The sequence below is a fragment of the Strix aluco genome, chromosome Z (genome assembly GCF_031877795.1).
Source record: "Strix aluco isolate bStrAlu1 chromosome Z, bStrAlu1.hap1, whole genome shotgun sequence".
Lineage (NCBI taxonomy): Eukaryota > Metazoa > Chordata > Aves > Strigiformes > Strigidae > Strix > Strix aluco.
Window position 1 is genome coordinate 56,692,127 of NC_133971.1, and position 22,298 is coordinate 56,714,424.

Below are 22,298 nucleotides of genomic sequence, written 5' to 3' on the forward strand. Positions count from 1 at the left end.
ATAACACATATTTCTAGACCTTTACAACTACTAATTTGGTCATCTCCCCCTTCAAACATGCCCCAATGGACAAGTAAAACTTATTTCAGCATAGGTGAAATGTTTCATGACTAATGATTCATACAGCTGCAGGTAAAAGCTGCGCAGCTTTCAACCCCTATAATCTGAAAAAAACAAAAGACTTCAGGAATCTAACCCAGTATTCAGTTGCACAGTCTGGAAATGTGTTGAAGAGATGGGTTAGGAGGAACAACAGCAGGAACCACAAGCACAGTCACAGCTTTACCACCACACCCTGGGCCAGCTAGCCTTGGTTTACCACAGTATATTTTAGTACCACATTAGACAGGTAAAAAAACCTGCATAAGCTGTTCCAAACTTTTGTCCTGAGACACTGGCCAACGGAGGAGGAAGACTGTATGGGAGAAAGATGAAATACATGCATTGCTCTTTCATTATGCTTAAAAAATGGCCAACCCTCTCATTTAGCCATCAATGCTGATCTTGAAACATCGAGTTTTCAGAATAAAACAAACCTAGAAGAGATTACAAAGAAGAGTTAAGATAACTGATGAACAAATTTAAAAGCAGGAAGCTAGTAAAAAGGATAGATTTACCAAAAAAAAAAAAAAGCAATCACTGAAATTCATAGCTTCTTTGCATGTAAAAAAATCATGAGATTCTGAAAGGGTGGCACAGAATACCTTAAAAAATGGACTATAACTGCATCCTATACAGTATTGTACTTAACAACTAATTTTGACTGTGGTCAAAATTTGGGAATGAGGTGGGCGGGGGGGGGCATGCAAATAGAGCTTACTGACTTCTTCTCAGATCTTTGGTTTTTGCAAACTGTCCTGGACATTCCAAAGGTATTCTCCTCAATCTTGGGTAAGCTCAGGAGCTGGGTTTTTTAATGGCACTGGTGTTTTGACTGATTACCTAGACTGAAAGCAATACCAGTATTTGGCTATCCTTGTAGGATATTTGCATTGTTTAGGAAAACAAAGACTTTTTAAAAATTTCTTTATTATACCCCACTCCTTGATTCTAACCAAAACTTGTAAAAAGAGGTAATTGAGGTGACTGGGTAAGAAAAATGATCATTTTTAGTTCTTGAGCTGAACGGTGCAGAACATTCTGGGGCAGTGACAATGGTAAGAAACTACACTCAGAAATATAAATCTTTATATTGCTCCCACTCTCCCCTAAGCAGTGAAATACAAGTATTTCACTGAAGCACTCGACATATTTTGCCACCTTTACTGAACTATTGATGTCAAAAGCTTCCAAACCCATGCTCTCCTGCCAATAGAAGTAGCTAGTCTGATGGAGGAATTACTGAGTGGTGATTTACAACCTGTACTTATACATTTGCTTAGATTAGATACCTATTTAAAATCGCCCCGCCTGATCTCAAAAGAAGGCTACATCTATGGATCACCTCATTCATGGGAGTTCATTTCACTGTTAGGTTTGACGCAGCATGAGACCTGTCTTGACAGGAGACTCAGAAGTTCTGAATAATTCAACACTTTCTTTTAAATCATTCACATGTATTCTTGATAATCTATGGAGAATCTGAACTTTTGATGAATCAGCTCTCAGGCATGCTACTTTGATTTCAGCACAGTTTATCAGCTCAGGTAAAACTTCTTGTCATAGTGGCTGAACTCTTTTTAGGGCCAATTATGATCAAGAAAGAGAAGCATTTACACCTTTTTTTGGTGCACTGAACAACACTGAGCAAATGAGCCCTGGGAGCCACTTTATTTCTGTGGAAAGGCCTGGGTATTTCAAGAAGGGAGAAACACCCATGCACTCCTTTAGCATTTGTTCAAATAAAGATTCTGCCGCATTGCAATGAATGTGTCACTCTGCAAAGCCAGTTCAGGTTCCACACCATTAGAGAGCCTTTCAGAAGGGCTGGGGTATTTGCATGAACAGCATTAAGTCACCAGAAACACCAGCAAGCCAGAGCGTCACAGATTTTGGCTCAGCACTGCTATTGCCACAGGGCAGTAACCCCAGTAGAGTTATCCGGATGCTTTCCCATTCCTCCACACTCAAAACTGGCCTGAATAAAACTTCATGCTCCAGGGAAATGAATTTTGTCCTTGCATTCTGAATGCCTCTGAAGGGCTGTTTTTCCATAATATCCCTAGTACACATCATGATTGTATGAAACCCTGACTTGTTATGTTTTAATGTTCTTACAATGATTACAAACCATCTGACTAACGTTGTCTAGAATTGCGATGAAGAAACTACAATAAAGCAAAAAATCAATGTGGTATGCCTTAGTTGAATAAAAATTGGCTATGTAAAAATGTTGACCATGTAAACAGAAAGGGAAGGATCCTTGCTAAACAAGTCTTACAGTGGTGTCCTCAAATGTCAGTTCTCAAACCACCATTCTTTTCCCTAGTAAACAGAAGAGCAAGCGAGGTCATCACTTACTGGTCTGCAGGTAACAAAAAGAATAACAAATAACAAAAGATAAAAAAATAACAAAGAAATCTCATCATTAATATACAATCATCAGAACTACTTTAACAAAATTAGCTCTAGTGGTTAGAAGCCTCTATCGAATTTAATCTAGTAGGAAAACATTTGCTTTTAAATTATACATACTCTCTGCAAAGACTTACAAAATGTGCAACACTTTTTACACGTCTGAACATTTAAATGAACATATTTACATATTTACAACAGATTTACAACACATTTATAGATAAACAAATATATACACAGACACGTATATGTCTCTACACATACATACGTTTATTATATACACACATGGACACACAGCAAACAGGCATTTATACAAGCTTATTTATGTAATTATGTTGAACAGATGGGATTGTCCTTCTAGCCTTCCAGAGAGCCATGAGCAGAGAAAGATGAAATGTTGCAAACTGTTACAATAACAGGAATGTTAAATAATGAGACACTAAATGAAGAGTTTTTATTTTGAGAACGGAAAGCAAATCAGAAACTACGTACAAAAAATTGGCAAGATTAAATGAAAAACTGCATATAAAAAATTGGAAATATCACATTTAAATACAACACTAATGTCTTGGGTCTGGCTGAGCTGGAGTTAATTTTTCCCACAGCAGCCCTCATAGTGCTGTGCACTAGTGGTAGCTAGAAAGGTAATAACACACTTGTGCTTTAGTTACTGCTGAACAGTGCTCACACAGCATCATGGCTGTCTCTCCAGCATTCCCCCCTTACCAGTAGGCTGGAGGTGGGCAATATCGTGGGAGGGGACACAGCCAGGACAGATGACCCAAACTGACCAAAGGGATATTCCATACCATATGATGTTTGCTCAGCAATAAAAACTAAGAGAAAGGAGGAGGACAGGGGGCATTCACTATTACGATGTTTGTCTTCCATAAAAACGGCTAAATGTACTGAAGCCCTACTTCCTGGAAAGTGACTGGACATCGTCTGCTGATGGGAAGTAGAGAATAAATCTTTTGTTTTCCTTTGCATCCATGTGGTCTTTGCTTTTGCTTTATTAAATTGTCTTTATCTTGACCCACAAGTTTTTTTCCATCTTATTTTCTCCCCATGCTGTCCTTCTGAGGACAGAAGTGATAGAGTGGCTTGGTGGGCATCTGGCATCCAGCCAAGGTCAACACACCACAACTAATTACATGTTTCATCATTTGACAAGTATCTGTTAAGTACAGCCATCAAGAACAAACATTACCTGCCACACTGCACAGACTGCCACTGGTGAGTTTTCTGCTGGCAGTTGTTCTTCTTCCAGAAGAGTGATCATACAGCTGGGAAGCTCAAACTACCTGAACCCTAGGCTCAAACCTAGGATTTGAGTCTGATTCAGCTTTGAAGATCTTTATGACTTTCCAGCTTTTGATCTATCTCTTCATATATGAAAGCTTAGGAACTAAATATTTCACCTCCATCTTCAGAACATTAGCTAGATGTGATTAGGCATCATCTCATTATCTCATCTCAACGCAAGCAACTGATCAATCTATAACAATATAATTCTATTGCGTATGGATTATTTCAAGGCTCTAATAAAACTACATCCAGACATATGAAAATAAAACAAACTACAAGTACAATCTACTCAGCTTTAAATAGGATGCTCAAGATGTAAACTGGTTTTAAAAGGCCACAATGGGAACAGTTTCATGTTCATATATTTTTCACATTAAATCATTCAAGAAGTATATTCTAACATATAGGATGCAATAAGAAGAACACAGAAAAGCTGCCTGCTGGGAAAAGAAATCAATAGAAATTCTGTGCTTTCATCATTCTGCACTTTTAAAGCATCTGCCTTTCTTGCAAGACAAGATTACATTTTCAATATTGGTTGATAGGTAAAAGGGAGATCAAACTTTTAATGAAAGTTTGTTGTATGTTCAAAATATTAATCAAATCATGGCCCAAAACATGCAGAGATTATTCAATTTTTTCATATTTTTTGTGGAAAATACATTATACTATACTATTAGCTCTAAATTCCAGCTCTACTTACCATTTTGGTAAATATTTATAAAACAAATTGTGATTATACAATTCTATCAGAAAATCTACATCAAAATTGTTTCACAGATCAGAATAAGACATAGTTTTGCTGACACTGAAATCTTATCTCTCATCTGCTCTGGATGAGAACCTGGAGAAAACTTGCAAAATTACTGGACAGATCATTAATTTCCACCCCCCTTTCACATTCTCTTCACTTTGCTTCCCCACACCTGGTATTGAGACCTTTCCTCTGTCCTCACTGCTTTGACATTTTGAAGGGCAAGTCAACTACCAGACACTTGACAGAGAGAATCTTCTTCAGCTTACCTGTCACTCAGTTTCCTTCTGGACACCTGATACAACACATTCATACATAGAAAAACAGCCAGCTATAGAGGAAGCCTAGACTTCTTGGTATCCAATGGCACCCTGTCCACTATAGCTCCTGTCTCCTCCTTGGAAACAGTCAATTAGTCATGAAGAATCAGAAAAGAGACCTTTTTTTCCACGTTACAGAGGAGTTAGTTAAAAAAAGCCCAAACATTTAATGTGTGGAAAGACTGGAATATTATACATTTCTTTTTCCTTCCAAATTTTTCTGCTTTTCCAAGAAATTACAACACTGGAAAAGGTTTATGTGAAAGCAATTAACACAAAAGAAGTTAGGTACTATAACAAAAGCAAGTTGCAACTCTTACCAGTAATTTTTGGTAGAAGAGGGTTCATTACATCCGAAGAGTAACATGTGATGGACAGTGTCCATGCTGGCATGAGGCTTAAAGTCAACTGAAAAACCAAATGACAAAACAAATAAGCTATCCTTACTCTCACCATAAGTTACATAAGCAAGACCATTCATTCTGTGCCATTTTTTCTCTGTACTGCTAGAAACAAGGCATGTGTGTCCCCACTCATTTATTTACCTTCTGCATTTCACTTATAAGCTTTCCTTAAATTCCCATTCAACAGCCTGTCTCCCAAGCTAAAACACTGTACCTCACATCAATAAGAAAAAGAAATTCCAAGTTCCCACTCAAAACTGCTTTTTCCCCAAAAGTTAAAAATGACACTTAGTAAACATCAGTGTATCCCAAAACACAAAAATTTACAGTCTGATTTCAATCTAGCTTCGAAATTTGCACTTGTGATTTAATAATACTTTTCCGCTTCTTTTGTGCTTCTTCATCAAAAATACAAACAATAAGTTACAGTTAAGAGCAACTAACAATCTTCTTCCAGTATTCCACCTGGTTAACTTTTTTGCTCCATATTTCTTGGGACAACAGTTCCAAGAAGGGATTATGATTTATTCTCACTAATATGTCAAACCCTTTGGAATGGAAAACAAGATTTGTTTAAAGTCAACACAATCTCATTGCTCAAATAGTTCTCTGTATTAGAAATTTAGATGAAGATGAATGCTCAGCACTCAAATGTCTGTTCATATCCCATGCCACAAACTAAGCACCGTTTTGGTTTCTCAAATGATCAGTAACCTGGTTAGTATAGGAAAAAGTCAGTATAGGTTAGTATAGGAAAACATCACACTGTAGTAACATTGACCATGAATGTACAATGATGGCATTTCTAGAAATAAAGCAAGCTACATTGTGTAATCTCCTCTATTACTACTGAAATGATGTGTGAGATGCAGGGAATGCATTCTTAATATAAGATGGAGAAGGAGCTTGGAGAGTTTTTAACCTTGTCCTACAGCAGAAATTCCAAAGCCAAGTCACTCCTGCCCTTACATATACAGAGACTGAGGAGCCCTCAAGTACCTTTTAGCTCTTGTAAGAGTCTTAACATGGGCCGATGGTGAAGCTGCAAACCACACTATTCTGCTCCCAAATTCTGCAGATTTATCTGCACTCTGAACTCTGAACTAGTTTAACATGAGGCTGAGTCAAGATTCCTGGAGTGAGTGATGATGTGTATTATTATCCCAGCTTCATGAGGGAAAAAAAAATTAATCAGATAGCTTCTAACCCTATTTTTGGAGCTCAGGTCTGTCATGAAAAGTGAGGAAAACCAGCCAAAAGTTAAGGCATGTAAGTCAAACTCTAGCTTGAAGACATAAGGCATGCAGTCAGATGGTAAGGAAATGAGCACGCCAGAGCTGAGGGCTTTAGTTTGGGAAGGTGCTCTGAGTACCATGTATGAATTAAAAAACACTAAACATGCCAGCATGATTGAAGTCTAAAGACTAGATAACATCTTTTTTTTCCTACAAGCAAATTCTACTTATTTCATAGTGAAAAAATAATCTGTGTTACAGAAAGAGATTTTGTGGCAGCGTTTTTATCAGTAATAATTAGTAGTGAAATTATGGCTAACTCTTGCATGGGACAGACAATGTGTCATTTTATGTGGACTTCAGGTGGTTTCAGGTGTTTTAAACTGCTATTACCAATTTAAATGAGAAATTAAATTTCTGAAGGAGTTTGTAAGCCATTCACAGATGTGAAATTTAATGAACTCTATTGCTGAACTTGACAACTGTACAAAACATACTGTAAGTAACGCCTAGAAGGACAGCCTTCAATAAAGGTAAAATTAACGGTTAGGCCTCTTGACTGTTAAAGCCACCACCCATCCTGCTAGTTAATACTGTCTCACTGTTTCTTTTTACTCCTCTACCACTCTCACATCTTGTGCATTTATTTATCCTAATGAGTGTGTCAGGAAGTCTTTCATTACCTCCACAGTGTCCATTACAATGACGGGACCTTTAAGCACTTAAATAAAACTTAATACAAATAGCTTACTAAATATTACTCTTACTAACAGAAAATAATGCACTGCAGTTAACAAAGCAAAATCAGATTTCTGCATGAGCTACTTGCATATACTATTTCAGCTCACATATCTCATCATTGTTTCTGAAGGAAGAGTTGGAAAACCTCTCAGTCTGCCTGCAAGCTTGAGCACTTTGTACAGTCAGTTACTGTTCCCATATAGTTATTTTCTTAGCAGCACACCCAGGCTTATACCCTTCCAGAGGGGTATTTAAAAAAAATCCCATGTTGTAAAAGCCATACAAATTAGCATGAGATTCAAGACAAATGCAGTACCTGTCACTACCAGAGGCTTAAGAAATATCAAACAAAAGCCTTATATTCCTTATGAAAGCACAACCTCCACATTTTACAGTAATGAACAGAAGATTACTCAATAGTTAAATATTTATTTTTTATGCATGGAGAAGTGCTACAAAACGATTACTAAAATAACAGTAACAGTTTTGGTATATACACTTAATCTGAATAGTCTTACTTACTTTCCTGACCAAGTACTACTTTGAAGGAATGAAGAGAACATGACATCAGTTTAATCTCAACAGTGTCTAGTTAAGCTATGTATTAAAAAAATTAATTTCTAAGAAGTTAATCTTTGCAAATAACAATTCAATGATATAAAGTTGATATCCTTTTTTAAAAAAAATAAATTGCTGTCTTCTCTATAATGGAATTAACTTTAAAAAAATTTATCAACATATCAGTGTCCACGATTTGGCAGATTAGGGAGACTTTAGAGGCCTTTCATACAGTGAAGTCACCATTACTTGGCAATAGGAAAGTTTATATATGTCATAGTAGAGTAACAAACCCACAGCATTTTAGAGTCCAAGTATCGAAAAAAAAGTAACATCTCATTTCTACAGCACAATCTGAGAGACAAGGACTTACCATGAATCAGTAAGAAAAAGACACATTTATTTACTGGTCACCCATGTGAATGAATGTAAGGAGGTGAAGATGATAGTCAAAATTCTTGGCTGAGTGGCTTGCTGTCAGACTCAATTCTTATGAGTGTCTGTAGAGCACCCTTTAGCTATCACTACAGCTCAGTAGTCAAAAACTGATTTTTATCAATGCCTGCACCATTAAAGACTCCATCTAGTTTCTGGTTTGGCTACTTATTCATAAACATTCATCAATCATGAGGCGGAAGAAGAAAGCTGAAATATGTTTTTAAAATATATTACTGGAATGATATTTTCTTGAAAAAGTTACATATTAATCTTACTCATTAATATCTTTCAGATATTAATCTCACAGCCATTTCATTTCACAGAAGCAAAAGGTATGTTCCTAACACTAACCTAAATTTAAACCAACCCATCCCACAAACAAACACACTCCCCCCACCACAATTTGTTGGCATTTATAGCCGTTTGGGACAGAAAAACAACTGGTTCAAACAGAAATCTCAGCCTTGACAGTCTGACCCTCCACTAAAGAATATCATACAGAAAACTAACAGCATCTGCAAAAATACACAGATGCATCCCTGAAAGAGATCTTTAGGGCAAAACGTGATCTACTCCTCCTTCTAGTTGCTAACATTTCATAAATATGTTTGATCAGTTCCTTCTTTTGATAATGTCTGAGAACTGACTCTGAACGAGTTGGTAAATTCTGGTATAGTATCCTTCCAGCTTTGCAGTATGAAGTTGTCCCTGTGCAAGCACAACTGTCTACTGGCTTTAAATCTTTAGGGGAATAGCAAAGCTGAAGTCTGGATTCAAAGTTCTCAAATACAAATTTAATAAAAAACACTGAAAAAAGTTACAGAAAATACGTTCTACTTACTAACAAATGTAGTACTGTCTGCACACAACGCTAAAAAAGAAGCTCTCTCTCCCAAGGCCCTTATATTTCACCAATATGCAACAAAATTATCCTGCTGTAGGTTCTATACTGTCTTGAGGAGGAAAGAAAAGGGGGTAAAAATAGGAAAACAAAAAAAGGAATAAACAAGTGATTCTTGGTCACAGTGAAGGGACATTTGGCCATGAAAGTGTCCTTTTAAAGCATAAAAGGTAAAAAAAAAAAAAAAAAATCACAGAAAAGAGAAGGCATTTGCTTGGCAGCACTATGTGCAAATAAATTGAACTGGAGGCAGAAGATGTAGGTTCTAGTCTCAGCTTTACCATCCCACTGTCTCAAAAACCCAGGTTATTGTTTTAATTCGGTGTATTCACACCTCCTCATGTTGAAGCTCTTCAGAACACACACTGTCTTCTCAATACATCACTGAACAACAACCCAGAGTGACAGTTAAAACATTAAGTTTTTAGATGCTTCTATCACAAAGTAAAACAGTAATTAATGAAAGTTAATTATACCATTTATTGGCAGTGCTTAAACCATAAAAACATAGGCACTATCCTTTTAAAAAGAAGTATATAGTTCTCTGTGTGTATCTTCTATGCTTATTTACATAACACAAAATACATGCATGCAAGTAAGTTAATAGTTAGCTTCACAACACTTAACAGTATTAAGTATTTTAGCAAAAACTCCACTAAGCATCTCATTTCTTAGATGATGATACCTACTGTAAAAATCACCTTCCTGAGAAGATTTAATTTGTTATCCAGGTATTTTATAAGATAGGTCAGGTTGCATTCTTTACATTGTCTATAATTGGATGTTTGAGTATACTCTTTCCAATGATTAGGTAACTTCTGTTGATTGTGAAGAGCCCAACTTGACAAATCCTTTCCACTGAAAACACTTTCCAGTGACTTTACTGAAGCAAGACGGAACTGATGACATGCTTACGACTGACCACATGTCTATCCATTCTGGTAGAAGGGATTGAGGACAAAAAAAAAAGCAACCAATTTTCTTTTATTTTCAAGGTATCCAAATATAAGAGGTTGTAAGCAATATTATCATGGGAAAACTTCATGTTCACAGAACAAGTTAGTTCTTTTAAAATTTTGCTCAAGTTCCTCTTGTTATTCAAAGCCGACAACTAGAATGGTTTCTTTGTCCAGGCCTTATTCTGCTTCGTAATGACATGTACTCAAGCACAGTGATCAGTGGAAAGGTGATCAAATCCTCCAAAAATCTGGTGAAGAACATGAAAACACCTAAACCATAAATGTTTCTCAGACTTCAGGGACAAAAATGGGTTGCCTTGCATGATTCACACTGAGACTTTGCATAAATACCACTTTTAAGCAAATTCTTTTAGTAGGTCCTTTTAAACATATACACTGCTGAAAGGCGTTTATGTGGTTTTAACACACGTAAACACTAAATGACAGAACTAAATGTGCAGCAATCTAATAAAGAATTGAACTATGCAATTTGCAACTCAGTGAAGCACTAAATAAAAATTGCTTAAGCAGCAGGTTAGTAGTATGCCTTTCTATGAATCACTTGAAAGAAGAAGAGTCTATACCACACACTGCACAGCAAGTATAGTTTGTAAGAGAATGAGAACACACTCCCTTTTATGCTCCTTTTTCTTTCTGGGGTAAAACTCACAGCCAAAATGTGAGGTCAGGTTCTGACTTCTCTATAAAACAGATATACAGAGAAAGCACTGAAGAAAATTTTCTCAATTTTTTTAGTTACTACAATACAACATGAAAATCTAAACACAAGTATTTTATTTCTGAAAGATTTCCACAAGGAAATCCACATGTACAATAGTCCCATAATACACTACAATAAAAACTATGTAGGATTCCCACCATATTTATTGTAAGTGCAGATATCTTAAAATGCAACAAAAGAGACATTTTAACTTCTCATTGTTTTATTTCAGTTTATAGGGTGTTCTGATAGTGAAACTATCTTCAGCCAAACCAACAAGCCTTCTTTCTACCTGAACAACTGTATGTTCACAAGCAAGGCAAAATAGAAGTGAACTGAACTGATGGTGGTGTTTTGCTGATTTATACGATCTCAGCATTTGTACACTACTACAGTATTTCCTTCTGTCTGCCATCTTATTCATGCCATGACATTTTAAAAGGGGAAAAAAAGGAGGGGAGAGGGTTTGGTTGGTTTGGGTTTTTTCCCCCACAGAAGTAGTATCTTAGGGCAGCCAACACTGACTGTAAGTGCAAAGGATGTACAGCCTGTACCAGCACATAAATAGTCAGCTCAATGGAGCAGAATTAAGTATCTGGCCAGAGACAGAAAGCCAATACTTTACAAATGGGACTGTCAGTTACTGACTGCCAGAAGCATCTGCATGCAGCTCCTTGACTACTATTACTCATTAATCTCTCCAGATACAATTTGTTATATTGACTCTATGTAGCGCTCTCTAGTTTGTTTCTGTATTAGCCATGATGAATGCATTTTGGAAAGTCTGATGGTCAAAGATTAAGTCAGTATGAGTGAAACAAAAAAAAGAAAATGCTGAGGTTCTTCGAAATGGCTTGCTTACTCACCTACGTAGGCTTCATCATCCACTGGAAGGGGTACTGACATGCAGAGGTAGGTATCGGACTATTAAAAGACAAAAGAACAGAAATTACCTTTAAATTGGGAATATTTAGAAAGAAACGAATAGAAAAAAAGCACCAAAATTCTCTACACTTTCTGAAGACGAAATGGGAATGCTGAACAAGCTCATGTATAAAAACTATATACTTATAAGCCTTAGCACTGAATTTATTTGCAGTGGTTAATAACCACTACCTCCTCCCCACCCACTAAAAATTTGAAGGGGTAATAGTACCCTCCCAATGTCCAAATAAACAGCATGAATCAATGAATATGTTACCTAAAGTGAAAAGGATTATTGACCTTATGATTCATTGTGTTCTTGGTATGCACTACTTTCTCAGTATTTATAAACTTATTATAATCTAAGAATCAACAGCACTTGAGTTGGAGAGGGAGGTGTTTATCTCCTCTCTCTGGTGACCAGCAATAGGACACGAGGAAATGGTTTGAAGCTGTGTCAGAAGTTCACGTTGGACATAAGGAAAAGGTTCCTCACTGAGAGAGTGGTCAGTCACTGGAACAGGCTCCCCAGGGAAGTGGTCATGGCACCAAGCCTGTCAGAGTTCAAGGAGCATCTGGACAATGCTCTTAGTCATATGGTTTAGTTTTAGGTAGTCCTGCAGGGAGCAGGGAGTTGGACTTGATCATCCTTAAGGGTCCCTTCCAACTCGAGATATTCTATGATTCTATAACTTCACAGCTAAATATACTGCTATAGGTAGAAGTCTTTCACACTATTCCAAGATTTATATAACTGGACCACAAAGTGTAAAAATGCTGTGCCACTGTACCAGCAATCATAGAAATACATTTATTTTTGATTCATGCATCTAATTCTATTATGAAGAATGAAAATATTCTTTCCTGGGCACTCTAACAAATATCACATGTCCTTTAAAACAAAGAACAGAATCAATTAAAAAGAAATCCCACAATTTGATACGTGATTTTCTTGCCTAAGCACTGTAAAGGACTAACATTTTCCTGAAGCAATTGGACAAACAATCTGCACAAGACACAGTGTAAGGGGCACTCTGGGCAGAAAACTTTCAAGAATACCCTCTTCATGATGCTATAGTTGCCTTTGTTGCCTAAAAGACTTTTGGTTTGAGTTTGAAATGCTCAGCATGTAAGCCTTGGAAGTAATCCTGGATTAAAATATGAACCAATCAAAATGCAAACACAGCGAACTCAGAGCAATGGCAACAAACAAAATCCAGGGTTTCCATCTACAAGCACCTTGGATAACTATGAAAGAACTTGTAATATAAAGTCCTAGAGAACAGTAAAACCTAAGTTTGGCAATCATATTGAAAGGAAGGCTCTCACTTTGTACATCAAAAAAGTCATGAAATCACTGGAACAGCATAAAATTACATTTTTTAAATGCAATGGGAACTATACAGACAAAAAATTAAGTCAGTCTCATCTCTGTCAGCTGAATGAAGAGCAGGTCCTACAAAAGGGCCATCTAGAAAAAACACCACCTGCTTTACTGAGATATTTGGCTAAATATGATGTAGGATATCTAGATTACTATCGTAAGAAATAAATTCATTGCCATGGTTTATTTTCATCTAACAGAGATTATGCTATAAGGTAAGCAATGTGGCTATTATACTGATAACTACACTAGTAACTATTTTAAACCTTTCTTTTTAACTTTCAAGGCTGTTTAAGAAAGGAAAGATGTCAGCTACTGGAATTTCACTATACTCATGAACTCAAAATCTGACAGGACTTTCACTAAACTGATGAAAATAAAATTCCTGCTACAAAAAACTTCAAATCTTATTTAAATAGGTGTAAACAATTAAATGCAACTGAGAAGGAAGGACAGGTACAATGGTGATAATATGTGATTACACAAAGCAATGATGTACACAGATAAGAAACCATTTTTGGTGTTTTTGCTAGAAGATGGGAAGGATGAACAGAGGTCAGCTGATACAACTGATGTGAATGCCTTTGTGTACTCTAGTTATCTGCATTTACAGAACAAACAGACTAAAGCCTTCTAGAAATAGAAAAGGAAATATTCCTCCTTTTCTATATAACCTGGGTTCAGAAGTCAATTTTTTAAAAAAAACCCTTCATTTAGAACCTTATACCCAAAGTTTGAAAGTCAATGGCAGCAATGCTTCACATTGTAGTAGAAATAAACAGTAGATTATTTGTCTTTAAACACAATTTGAATTTAGAAACAGTGTGGACTAGAAATTACAACATGTATTTTTTGAAAGTATCATTTACCCAACTAAGAGTTAAATTAGTTAAGAACAGAGCATTCGGATTTATCACAGATGCAATGGCTGAGAATTTGTGACATGTATTGTAACATCTACAAAGTCTAGATGTGCTAATGCTTTGGGCTGTTTATTTTTTTAATTGAAGACTGTTAAATGGAAATTATAGATCTATTAAAATGGTATTGTGCTACTCATTGTCAGAGGTGTTGCAGAACTCAGTCACACCTCTCCGATTCAGTGTTATAATACATCTACGAGTAGCAACTGTCTCAGTTAAACATCTTTCTTCCATGTTGTCACCTCCCTTCAATGTACTCTACATTGTACAGTTTAGAGACATGCTTAGGTAACCTGATGTGCCTTTAGGATTTTAATCCTAAAAAAGAGCAAAGGGTTTTTTTTAAGAGAAAAAAACAAAAACAAAATTAATGGTTACTGTTTCTATTGCACTACAATAGTCATCTTCAGATTGTCCTCCAAGGTAATCTGAAGTGACTCCACTTCATTAACGAGAGATCCTGGCCAGCAGTTACATGACAAGCCTACAGATGATCAGTACAGACAAAGTATTGAATTGTTATAATTCCATACTACTCACAGTGTAGTTTCATATCCCTTACTCCTTCCTACTGTTCCATCCTACTAACTGCATTGTTTCTAAAAAAATTATCTCCTCTTCTTCCCTATCAAAACTTATTTTTCAGAAGTGGAGAAATCAGGAAACAAACCCACAAAATTACCCTAAAAACAACGCATTTAAAAATGCTCTCAATACCTTCTTAAATGTAAAGAAGCATATTTAAAAAAAAAAAATATTCCACGATTATCTGTGGGTTAAAATTTATTTGTCAAATTCATGACACAAAGAACTATCACTGTATTAAATATGATAGTCTGGACTTACAAGCCAGCAACCTCTCATTATTATTGTAAACAGGGAGGGTACATTCTAGTTTTTGCACTACTACTCTCCTGTCTTATTTTTTATGGTCTTTCCATAAATAACTCCTATTAGGTATAGTCAGAGAAGAGATCACCTGGCCAAATGGATAATGCAAGTCAATCAATGTGGTCATTCTGAAGTCTATCATTACTGGCATGAAAACGCACCCTGGCATAGTCACATGGGTTTTCAATTTTATTTCTTACATACAAGCCAGGTTGTATTTAGTTAATAAAATAAAATGAGCACAAATGGAAAAACAGCTATTGGATCCAACAAATTGGATTCTGGTCACTTACCTCCAATCATTAGCATTCCAGACTTCAAACACAAGAAGAACAGGAACATCCTGACACTAAAGCATTACAAAAAGGCACATTGCAGAATTCATAATAATTCTGTCCTGTTTTCTCTACCTCACCATCAGTATGTCTGTGAGCATGAGGATGCGCATTTCATGGATCTTCAGAAGAAATTTATTATGTAGACTTGTGTAAGAAACAGTGGGCGGGGAGGGGGGGAGAGACTGCTCCACTATGCACAACCCCATCAATTCAGATGTTTCAAAAAAAAGTGCAAAGACAAGATGAATAGAATTTTCGAGGTGCAACATGCAGCCTTTTGAAAGCATACTGGGGAGAGGGGAAGAGAAAAGCCTCACAATTGACCCTCCCACCTCCTGCACACCCCTCCTCTTTAAAAGAATCTTTGTTGTTACTAAGTGCCATTTCTGACTAATGTATCCCTTCTCATAAATCTCTGATGTGCCAGAGTCCAGATTCATATAAATAACTAAATTTTACTCTTTACAGAATTTCACCTTAAGTAATAGCCAAGTCATTCACACAACTTTCTCCAGAGTCAGAGCAAGTCTTGGGGGATCTTAGGTCAAGATCTCAACTTTGTTATTATAGCAATAGTCAAGAAAGAGGTGCCAGTGATTTATGGGTATTCAAATGACCAGATTTCCTTCTCCTTTTATGTATTTTTCTCTGGTATGATATACCCAACCAAACTGGAGAAGAGAAGAAAAATTTTAACTGAAGAATTCAAACTGAGAAACTAAAGTTATGAAATCAAATACGCAGGTATTATGAGTCACTGCTGACCTACTGGCAGAAGCTCAAGATAAGCAGTTTCAAAAAAAAAAGACAAGACATACAAAATCCATTAGACAAGAACGCCTCCACACACATTTCCACACTAAGAATATCTCACCAAACAACAACATCTCTTACCACTATTTTGTGCCTCTAGAAATATTTATGGTTTCAAATGTACATTTAAGATCTCAGCCAATGATGTACCAAAATTAATTTACCATTAAAAAGTTTGTTCAGCCTCAAATATAGTAGCAATTAAGAAATCCAAACTATTATTTAAGAACAAAATTACTTGACATACAGTTTTAATTGCACTATCATTTTTAATCATTATTTCTTATTTGATTTGTAGTAAACACAGATATTCACAGCAGCAAAACCACACTACCGGGAGAGTAAACATGTTCACCCTACATTCTTAATAATGCTTTCATAAAATAGCCTCCAATTTGCTTAACAGTATTGGGGTTTGTATCTGAAATTTAGAGTTTTCAAAATGAGCTGATCAAAACCCTTCTTGGAAGATAAAACATACTTCCTGTTTAAATAACAAGTCCTAACATACTGTTAATCTACTGTGCTGAGGGATAATTTATAATTACATTAAGTATAAAGAATGATTATAGAATTTTTCCCTCAGAACTATAAAAGCCCTTCAGTCTTCCTCTCCACAGCTCTGAGATGACCTCCACCCTTCAGCAACACACCAAAATTACTCTTCACATGACATTTTAGCTGCATTTTTCCCTACTGTGCAACTGGAATAATTATTAAGAAAAAACAGAGTATTTAAGCATAACAGATACTGTTTCCCCTACTTCGGAGAGCTGGTACTGACCAAAACACCAACAAATATAAACAATATATATTAACGGAGCTGGAGAACTATTCTACCTCACTGATTTCCAGATTTGTATTGCTTGAATATACACTTCATTTCCCCTGTTCATATGGATCACTCAATCAGTTTCAGGTAAGTGTTCATGTTTGGTACTTGTGCCGAAAGAACGCACAACTCTGGGGCAGATCTGCACAGTTAGCGCACTCCTAAGCCATGCAAGAGGTTGGTTCTCATTGATTCATCCACAGGGCAGCTGCAGCTACGGAATGTAAGGCAACCCTACACCCACCCCAAACCCCCAAAGTCACTACAAGTCTAGTAACTCATTGGAAAAAAATGCAAGTTTTTTTGGCAACCTTTCCCACAGCCTTGACAACACAACATACACATGAACTGAATTTTATGCAACTAACCTACCAATACAAGGACAGACATTAAACTTGGCTCTAGCCATTTGCAAATCATTCCACCAAGAATTAGACCACCTCCACCATTATAAGGTGCTGCCTATGCAGATGATACAAAATCATTTGGGGTTTCATATTTCCTCTGTGAACCAGGTCTATATTTTACAGAGTTTAAGCTGTATGTTAGCTGTATGCCCCTATATTAAAGAGAATTCCATGATTCCTACAGTAATCATTCAAAACAACAATGTGAATACTTATAATCTAGGTACAAATTTATTGGTAGTACCGAAAATTCACCCCTATTTCAGGGAATACATGCAGATGCTTACACTTCTTGCAATCCAGAGAGATTAATTTTCAGTATCTGTTTTCAAGAAAAAATATTGGGGAAGCTAGAGTGTCAAGGACCTTGGAAAATAAAATTAAATACAATTGCCTACAGTGATGCTACCACTGCTAACTCCAGCAGTACTATTTCAGAAGTTCCCTTTCTTTTTCCAGCTTAGAGATATTTCTGACTAAACAATCAATGACTCCAGCCCTTTCAGAACAATTCTTACGTTACATGAACCTTCTGATTGTACAACTATCACAGGTCACACTGGTCATAAATTGTAAATAAAGAACTGGTTAGTTCCATTAGACATCTGTTAGCTAGCTGTGACTCTAGATAAGAAATGTGACTGTCATGTGTGCATACCACCAAGAGAGAAAGAGGCCAGAAGAATTCAGCTTGTGAAGTCTCCTGAAAGTACTAACCTGTGGCCAAACAGTGAATTCAGAATTTGTAACAATCCAGTTGAAAGAAGGTTTTATTTTCACAAAAAATGTATGACAAAGAAGAGAAAGCACAGAACATACTGGTGTTACTCTAAAAATATTCTTCTGTTCTCTAGAATTTAACTCATTCCCATTTTCTCCATTAATTTCTGCTCCTCTTCCTTGTTTTTTGGTTGTGGGTTTTTTCTTTTTTCACCTTTCCCACACAAATTGTTATGCTTGAGAACTCAGGAAATGCAATTAGGCATTACCAAAATAGTGATACACTTCCAGAAAGTCCTTCATAAAGCATTTTAGCAATTGCACTTGTCCTCTTGCTCTTCTGAATCTTTCATGAATAGAGATAAACTTGCAGATAGACCCTGGAAGCAGAAACTGATATATCACAGAATCCTAGAATACCTCGAGTTAGAAGTGACCCATAAGGATCAGAGTCCAACTCCCAACTTACCATCTCATATAACCATCAGTATAGACAACTTGAAATCACAGCAGATCCATGGTCACTAAATACACCTGCCCACACTAAGGCCAAGAGGTACATGAAGAAGATAGCAAGCTAAAAGGAAGCCACTACATAAGAACTTTCTCTCTAAAGAGGATTCTTCCCTTTTGTGTTCCTTCTGCCACAAAAATGAACTAACGGCATTAGAATTGCGAAGCTGTTGGTTATCTCCTGTCAACTGCAAGAAAACAAAGATTGCCTTTTCTGTCATTGCTTCTTTTTGAGTATATCAGTGTTCAACTTGTCTAAACAGGAACCAAGTTTCCTGTACAGTTAGTGTGGGACATTGTGTAAGAAGGAAGGGAAATGAGAAGAATGGTGGGTGAGACTGAGAGAGGAAAATAAAAGCTTTACTTAGAAGTATGTAAGGCTACTTGTTGATTATTTTCACTTACGTCTTTAGGAATTAACTTGGCAAGTTGCTTTCTGTTGCTGTTTTCCCTTGTTCTTCCCCCAAATCTACACTAGACCATAGCATTTCAGATTACTGTGTACATAAAGGGTATCAGCTATAGGTACACATGAATGTGAAAAGTATTATGCCCTCTTTATGAATTACCACAGGCCCTTGTTGTTGGCACTGCGTTTTGGTTTTCATTTTTTTTGAATAGTAATCTGAAGTGACTGACCCCTTCATATGGGTTTCCTAGCTCTTCAACTAATGACTCCTCAGGTAAAATCAACAAAATGTAATTGCAAATGTGCACCTGTATGGACTGAAAGTACTTTTCATTCTTTCTGAAAGAGAAATTTAATATTTTGCTGCAGACAAATAAGATCTAGTAGAAACTATAGTTCTGTTTTGCACTTGCTGGAATGACACCACTTGCTCTAAATTACATGTTCCAGAGGGGTGCTCCCCAAGAACTGAAAACCTTATTTTTCCTTCAGTATTTTCTGATAGTGCTATCTGCAACAATGAGTCATCATCTACTGCTCTTTCCAAGCATCTGCAGCCCTCTAAAAGAGACATAGGGTCTTTTAATGACATATATAATTCCCTGTATTACCTCACTGAAAAAAACCTCCAGTATTCATTGTTTATCTTGCTTAATGAAACTAAATGTGAAATGACAGTAAAATCTCGGACTTTGATGTGACTCTTAAAAATGCTAATGCTAATGTTAAAAATCTTAATTATTGTCTTAATTTTTACTCACTTGGCTCAGTAGAAGATAAGCAACTTCAAATCTGAAACAGCATACCATTCTAACTTGTTTATACTAGTCTTTCTGAAGTATTTTAAGGGTTTAAAATACTTGGTCAAAAGGATTACCCTTACAAAATGCTTTTTAGTTGTTTTCTCTCAACTGACCAAAGTTGCAGCAATGTTCAATTCAATGTAACTAAATTCACTGAGGCATCATCTGAGATTTGGTATAAACTGCAACTCTAAATAAATGTATGTCTTACTAACACAGCTGGAAATATTTCACTTTAACAAAACTGATATTCCTTGTTTTAATAAACTTCAGCACTTCAGTTTATGAAACCAACATTTTACAAATAAAATTAATCAGATAAAAAGACTTTTTTCTCATTTGAGATTACTTTTCTCTTTTTTACTTTTCTCCGGACACATTCATATCCATAAAAGTTACCCTGGTTTTTTTTGTTTATGTGAGTGATACTGCAAGTAAGGCTGTATTTTCCTAGCTTATTAAAAAAAAAGAGTAACTGGCAAAAAGAAAACCTGCATTTCTCTCACCTGCTTAGGCGTCACCCCAGGCATGAGAATGTCCAGTGCAAAATCTGACAGACCAAGCGAAATCACCGGCCGGTCGCTTCCAATGCATTCACTGGGAAGAGATCTGGTAGTATCTTTATACCTTAAAAAGAAGGAGGAAAGACTTTTTTAAAATATTGATTTTTGTTATGTCTTTCTAAAAAGAAGGGTCTTCAGAACTAGTAAAGACGTTTGACAATGCTGAGTAGCTCCAGGAGTGACCAGGAAATTTCACTCCTTCATGAGCTGAGGAAAACATAGTTATCAAGCACTTACTGAAGTAGTTTCTCTGAGCAGACAAACTAGTTTGGAAAACATTAGCTGAAAATGTAACCTGTCATCTCATCTAAATAATTGTTTGATGTATATGGATGTACAGATAGAGAATTAACTCACTATAAAATGTCAAGTACTGTTAATCATTCACAACAGTTTTGGGGTTTTTTTAAGACTACGTGCCTGATGTATAATTCAAGGCAGATTAAATTTAAATAATATGTAAAGGGGAAATTTTTATTTCCAACACCATGACATCTATAGCATCTCCTATTGTAAATAGCAAAGTAAACCAGTAAATTTTACAACTTCACATGAATATCAAAGTCTGTATCAAATGCAATGTATAAACAAATTGTAAAAAAATGTAGATCACTCTAAGGAACTAAATGATAAGACATCTGAAACATGATGCAACACTGATAAATTCTGAATATATATAGTCAGGTATATATATAAATATAGAAGTGACATGGTAACTACAGTGCCCAATATACCTCACAAACAGTAAAACACTGTTTTGGAGACTTAAGAGGCTACTTCTCTTGTCCACACTACATTAAAGTTTACCTGTGCAATTTTGCATTCAAACTCTCCTGAAATTTCCCAGTATTGCCCAGTTTTAAGCTAGTTGATGCTTTCTCATTAAAACATAATTTTATACTGCAAGATAACTTGAGCAGCTAAAATAGATTTACTCCCTATGTAGTCTCAAATACACTTGCGGTGTTATCTAAAAAGTTCCACTAATTGATGTTTTACCATCCTAAACTCACATTATATAGAGCAGCCTATGCATAAAACAAGTTTCTGTCTTCAATATGACAAGAATGCCATTTAAAAATTGCAGAAAGAAAATTCAGAACAAGTGAGCAAAACTGAACAAGTATCAAATGCATTTTTATCTAGGACATGCATTTTCATAATTCCGTATCTTAAGTGACTGCATGCATTGAACACAGAAGGTCTTCCTGCATAACCCACCTCTTGAAGACAGAAAGCGGGCTTCTGAAACCCAAACAGATGTTTTGAAAACCAAGAAACAGTATTAGAAGGTTGTTAATGAGGCCAGCCATGTCCACCCTGCTGTTTTTGGCCTGATTAAGCGAGCAGAAAAAGGGCAGTGCAGTTCTATCAGCTGTGATCCTGACAATTAGCTGGCAGCAGCAGCAGTATCAATTCACCACTTCATTATTATGTGCTCTCTGGGCATCCTCTAGCTTCTGACAGACCATCTGTCCTGGAAGGTGACGTGCTGTAAATCAGGGACGTGGATAATGCTATGTTGTCTTTATTATTAGCTGTAAAAATCTGTTGAAGAATCTTCTTGCAGATAGATGACACTGTACTTCTATCCACTTAAGGACCTGAGAAGAAGTAGCACTCCTGATGCTTTGTGTCCAGGTTGTGCAGTTAAATCTGCATGTTACTTCTCAATCCACAGTGCTGGAGACTCCAAGTGGCATCGCAGGAACCAGCATCAGTCATCCTTCAGAACATGTAAAAATAGAAGCAGATAAAGGATGACTAACACATTACACCGTTAGTTCTCAGCAAATCCTTGCTGAGGCATTTTAATACATTTTTCATACATGACTTTCACCAGCTTTAGTCCAACTCAGTAAAGATTGCACCAAGTCTGTCGATTCCTTCTTTTCCACCCCTCCCATCCATACAGGGTCAGAAAC

General features: G+C 36.3%; 1 protein-coding gene across 7 annotated transcripts in view; it reads right to left on the bottom strand.

Annotated features, from left to right (window-relative positions):
- PAM (peptidylglycine alpha-amidating monooxygenase) overlaps positions 1-22,298 on the bottom strand; it is a 151,610-nt gene that overhangs the window by 58,897 nt on the left and 70,415 nt on the right. For all 7 annotated transcript variants that reach the window (XM_074812851.1, XM_074812848.1, XM_074812850.1 and 4 more), the window contains exons 2-5: positions 21,595-22,099; positions 20,317-20,437; positions 11,720-11,777; positions 5,217-5,304 (exon numbers count right to left, since the gene is read on the bottom strand). In XM_074812851.1, the coding sequence (XP_074668952.1) occupies positions 5,217-5,304; positions 11,720-11,777; positions 20,317-20,437; positions 21,595-21,686 (359 nt within the window). In that variant the 5' untranslated portion in view covers positions 21,687-22,099. The remainder of the gene's footprint in view (positions 1-5,216; positions 5,305-11,719; positions 11,778-20,316; positions 20,438-21,594; positions 22,100-22,298) is intronic.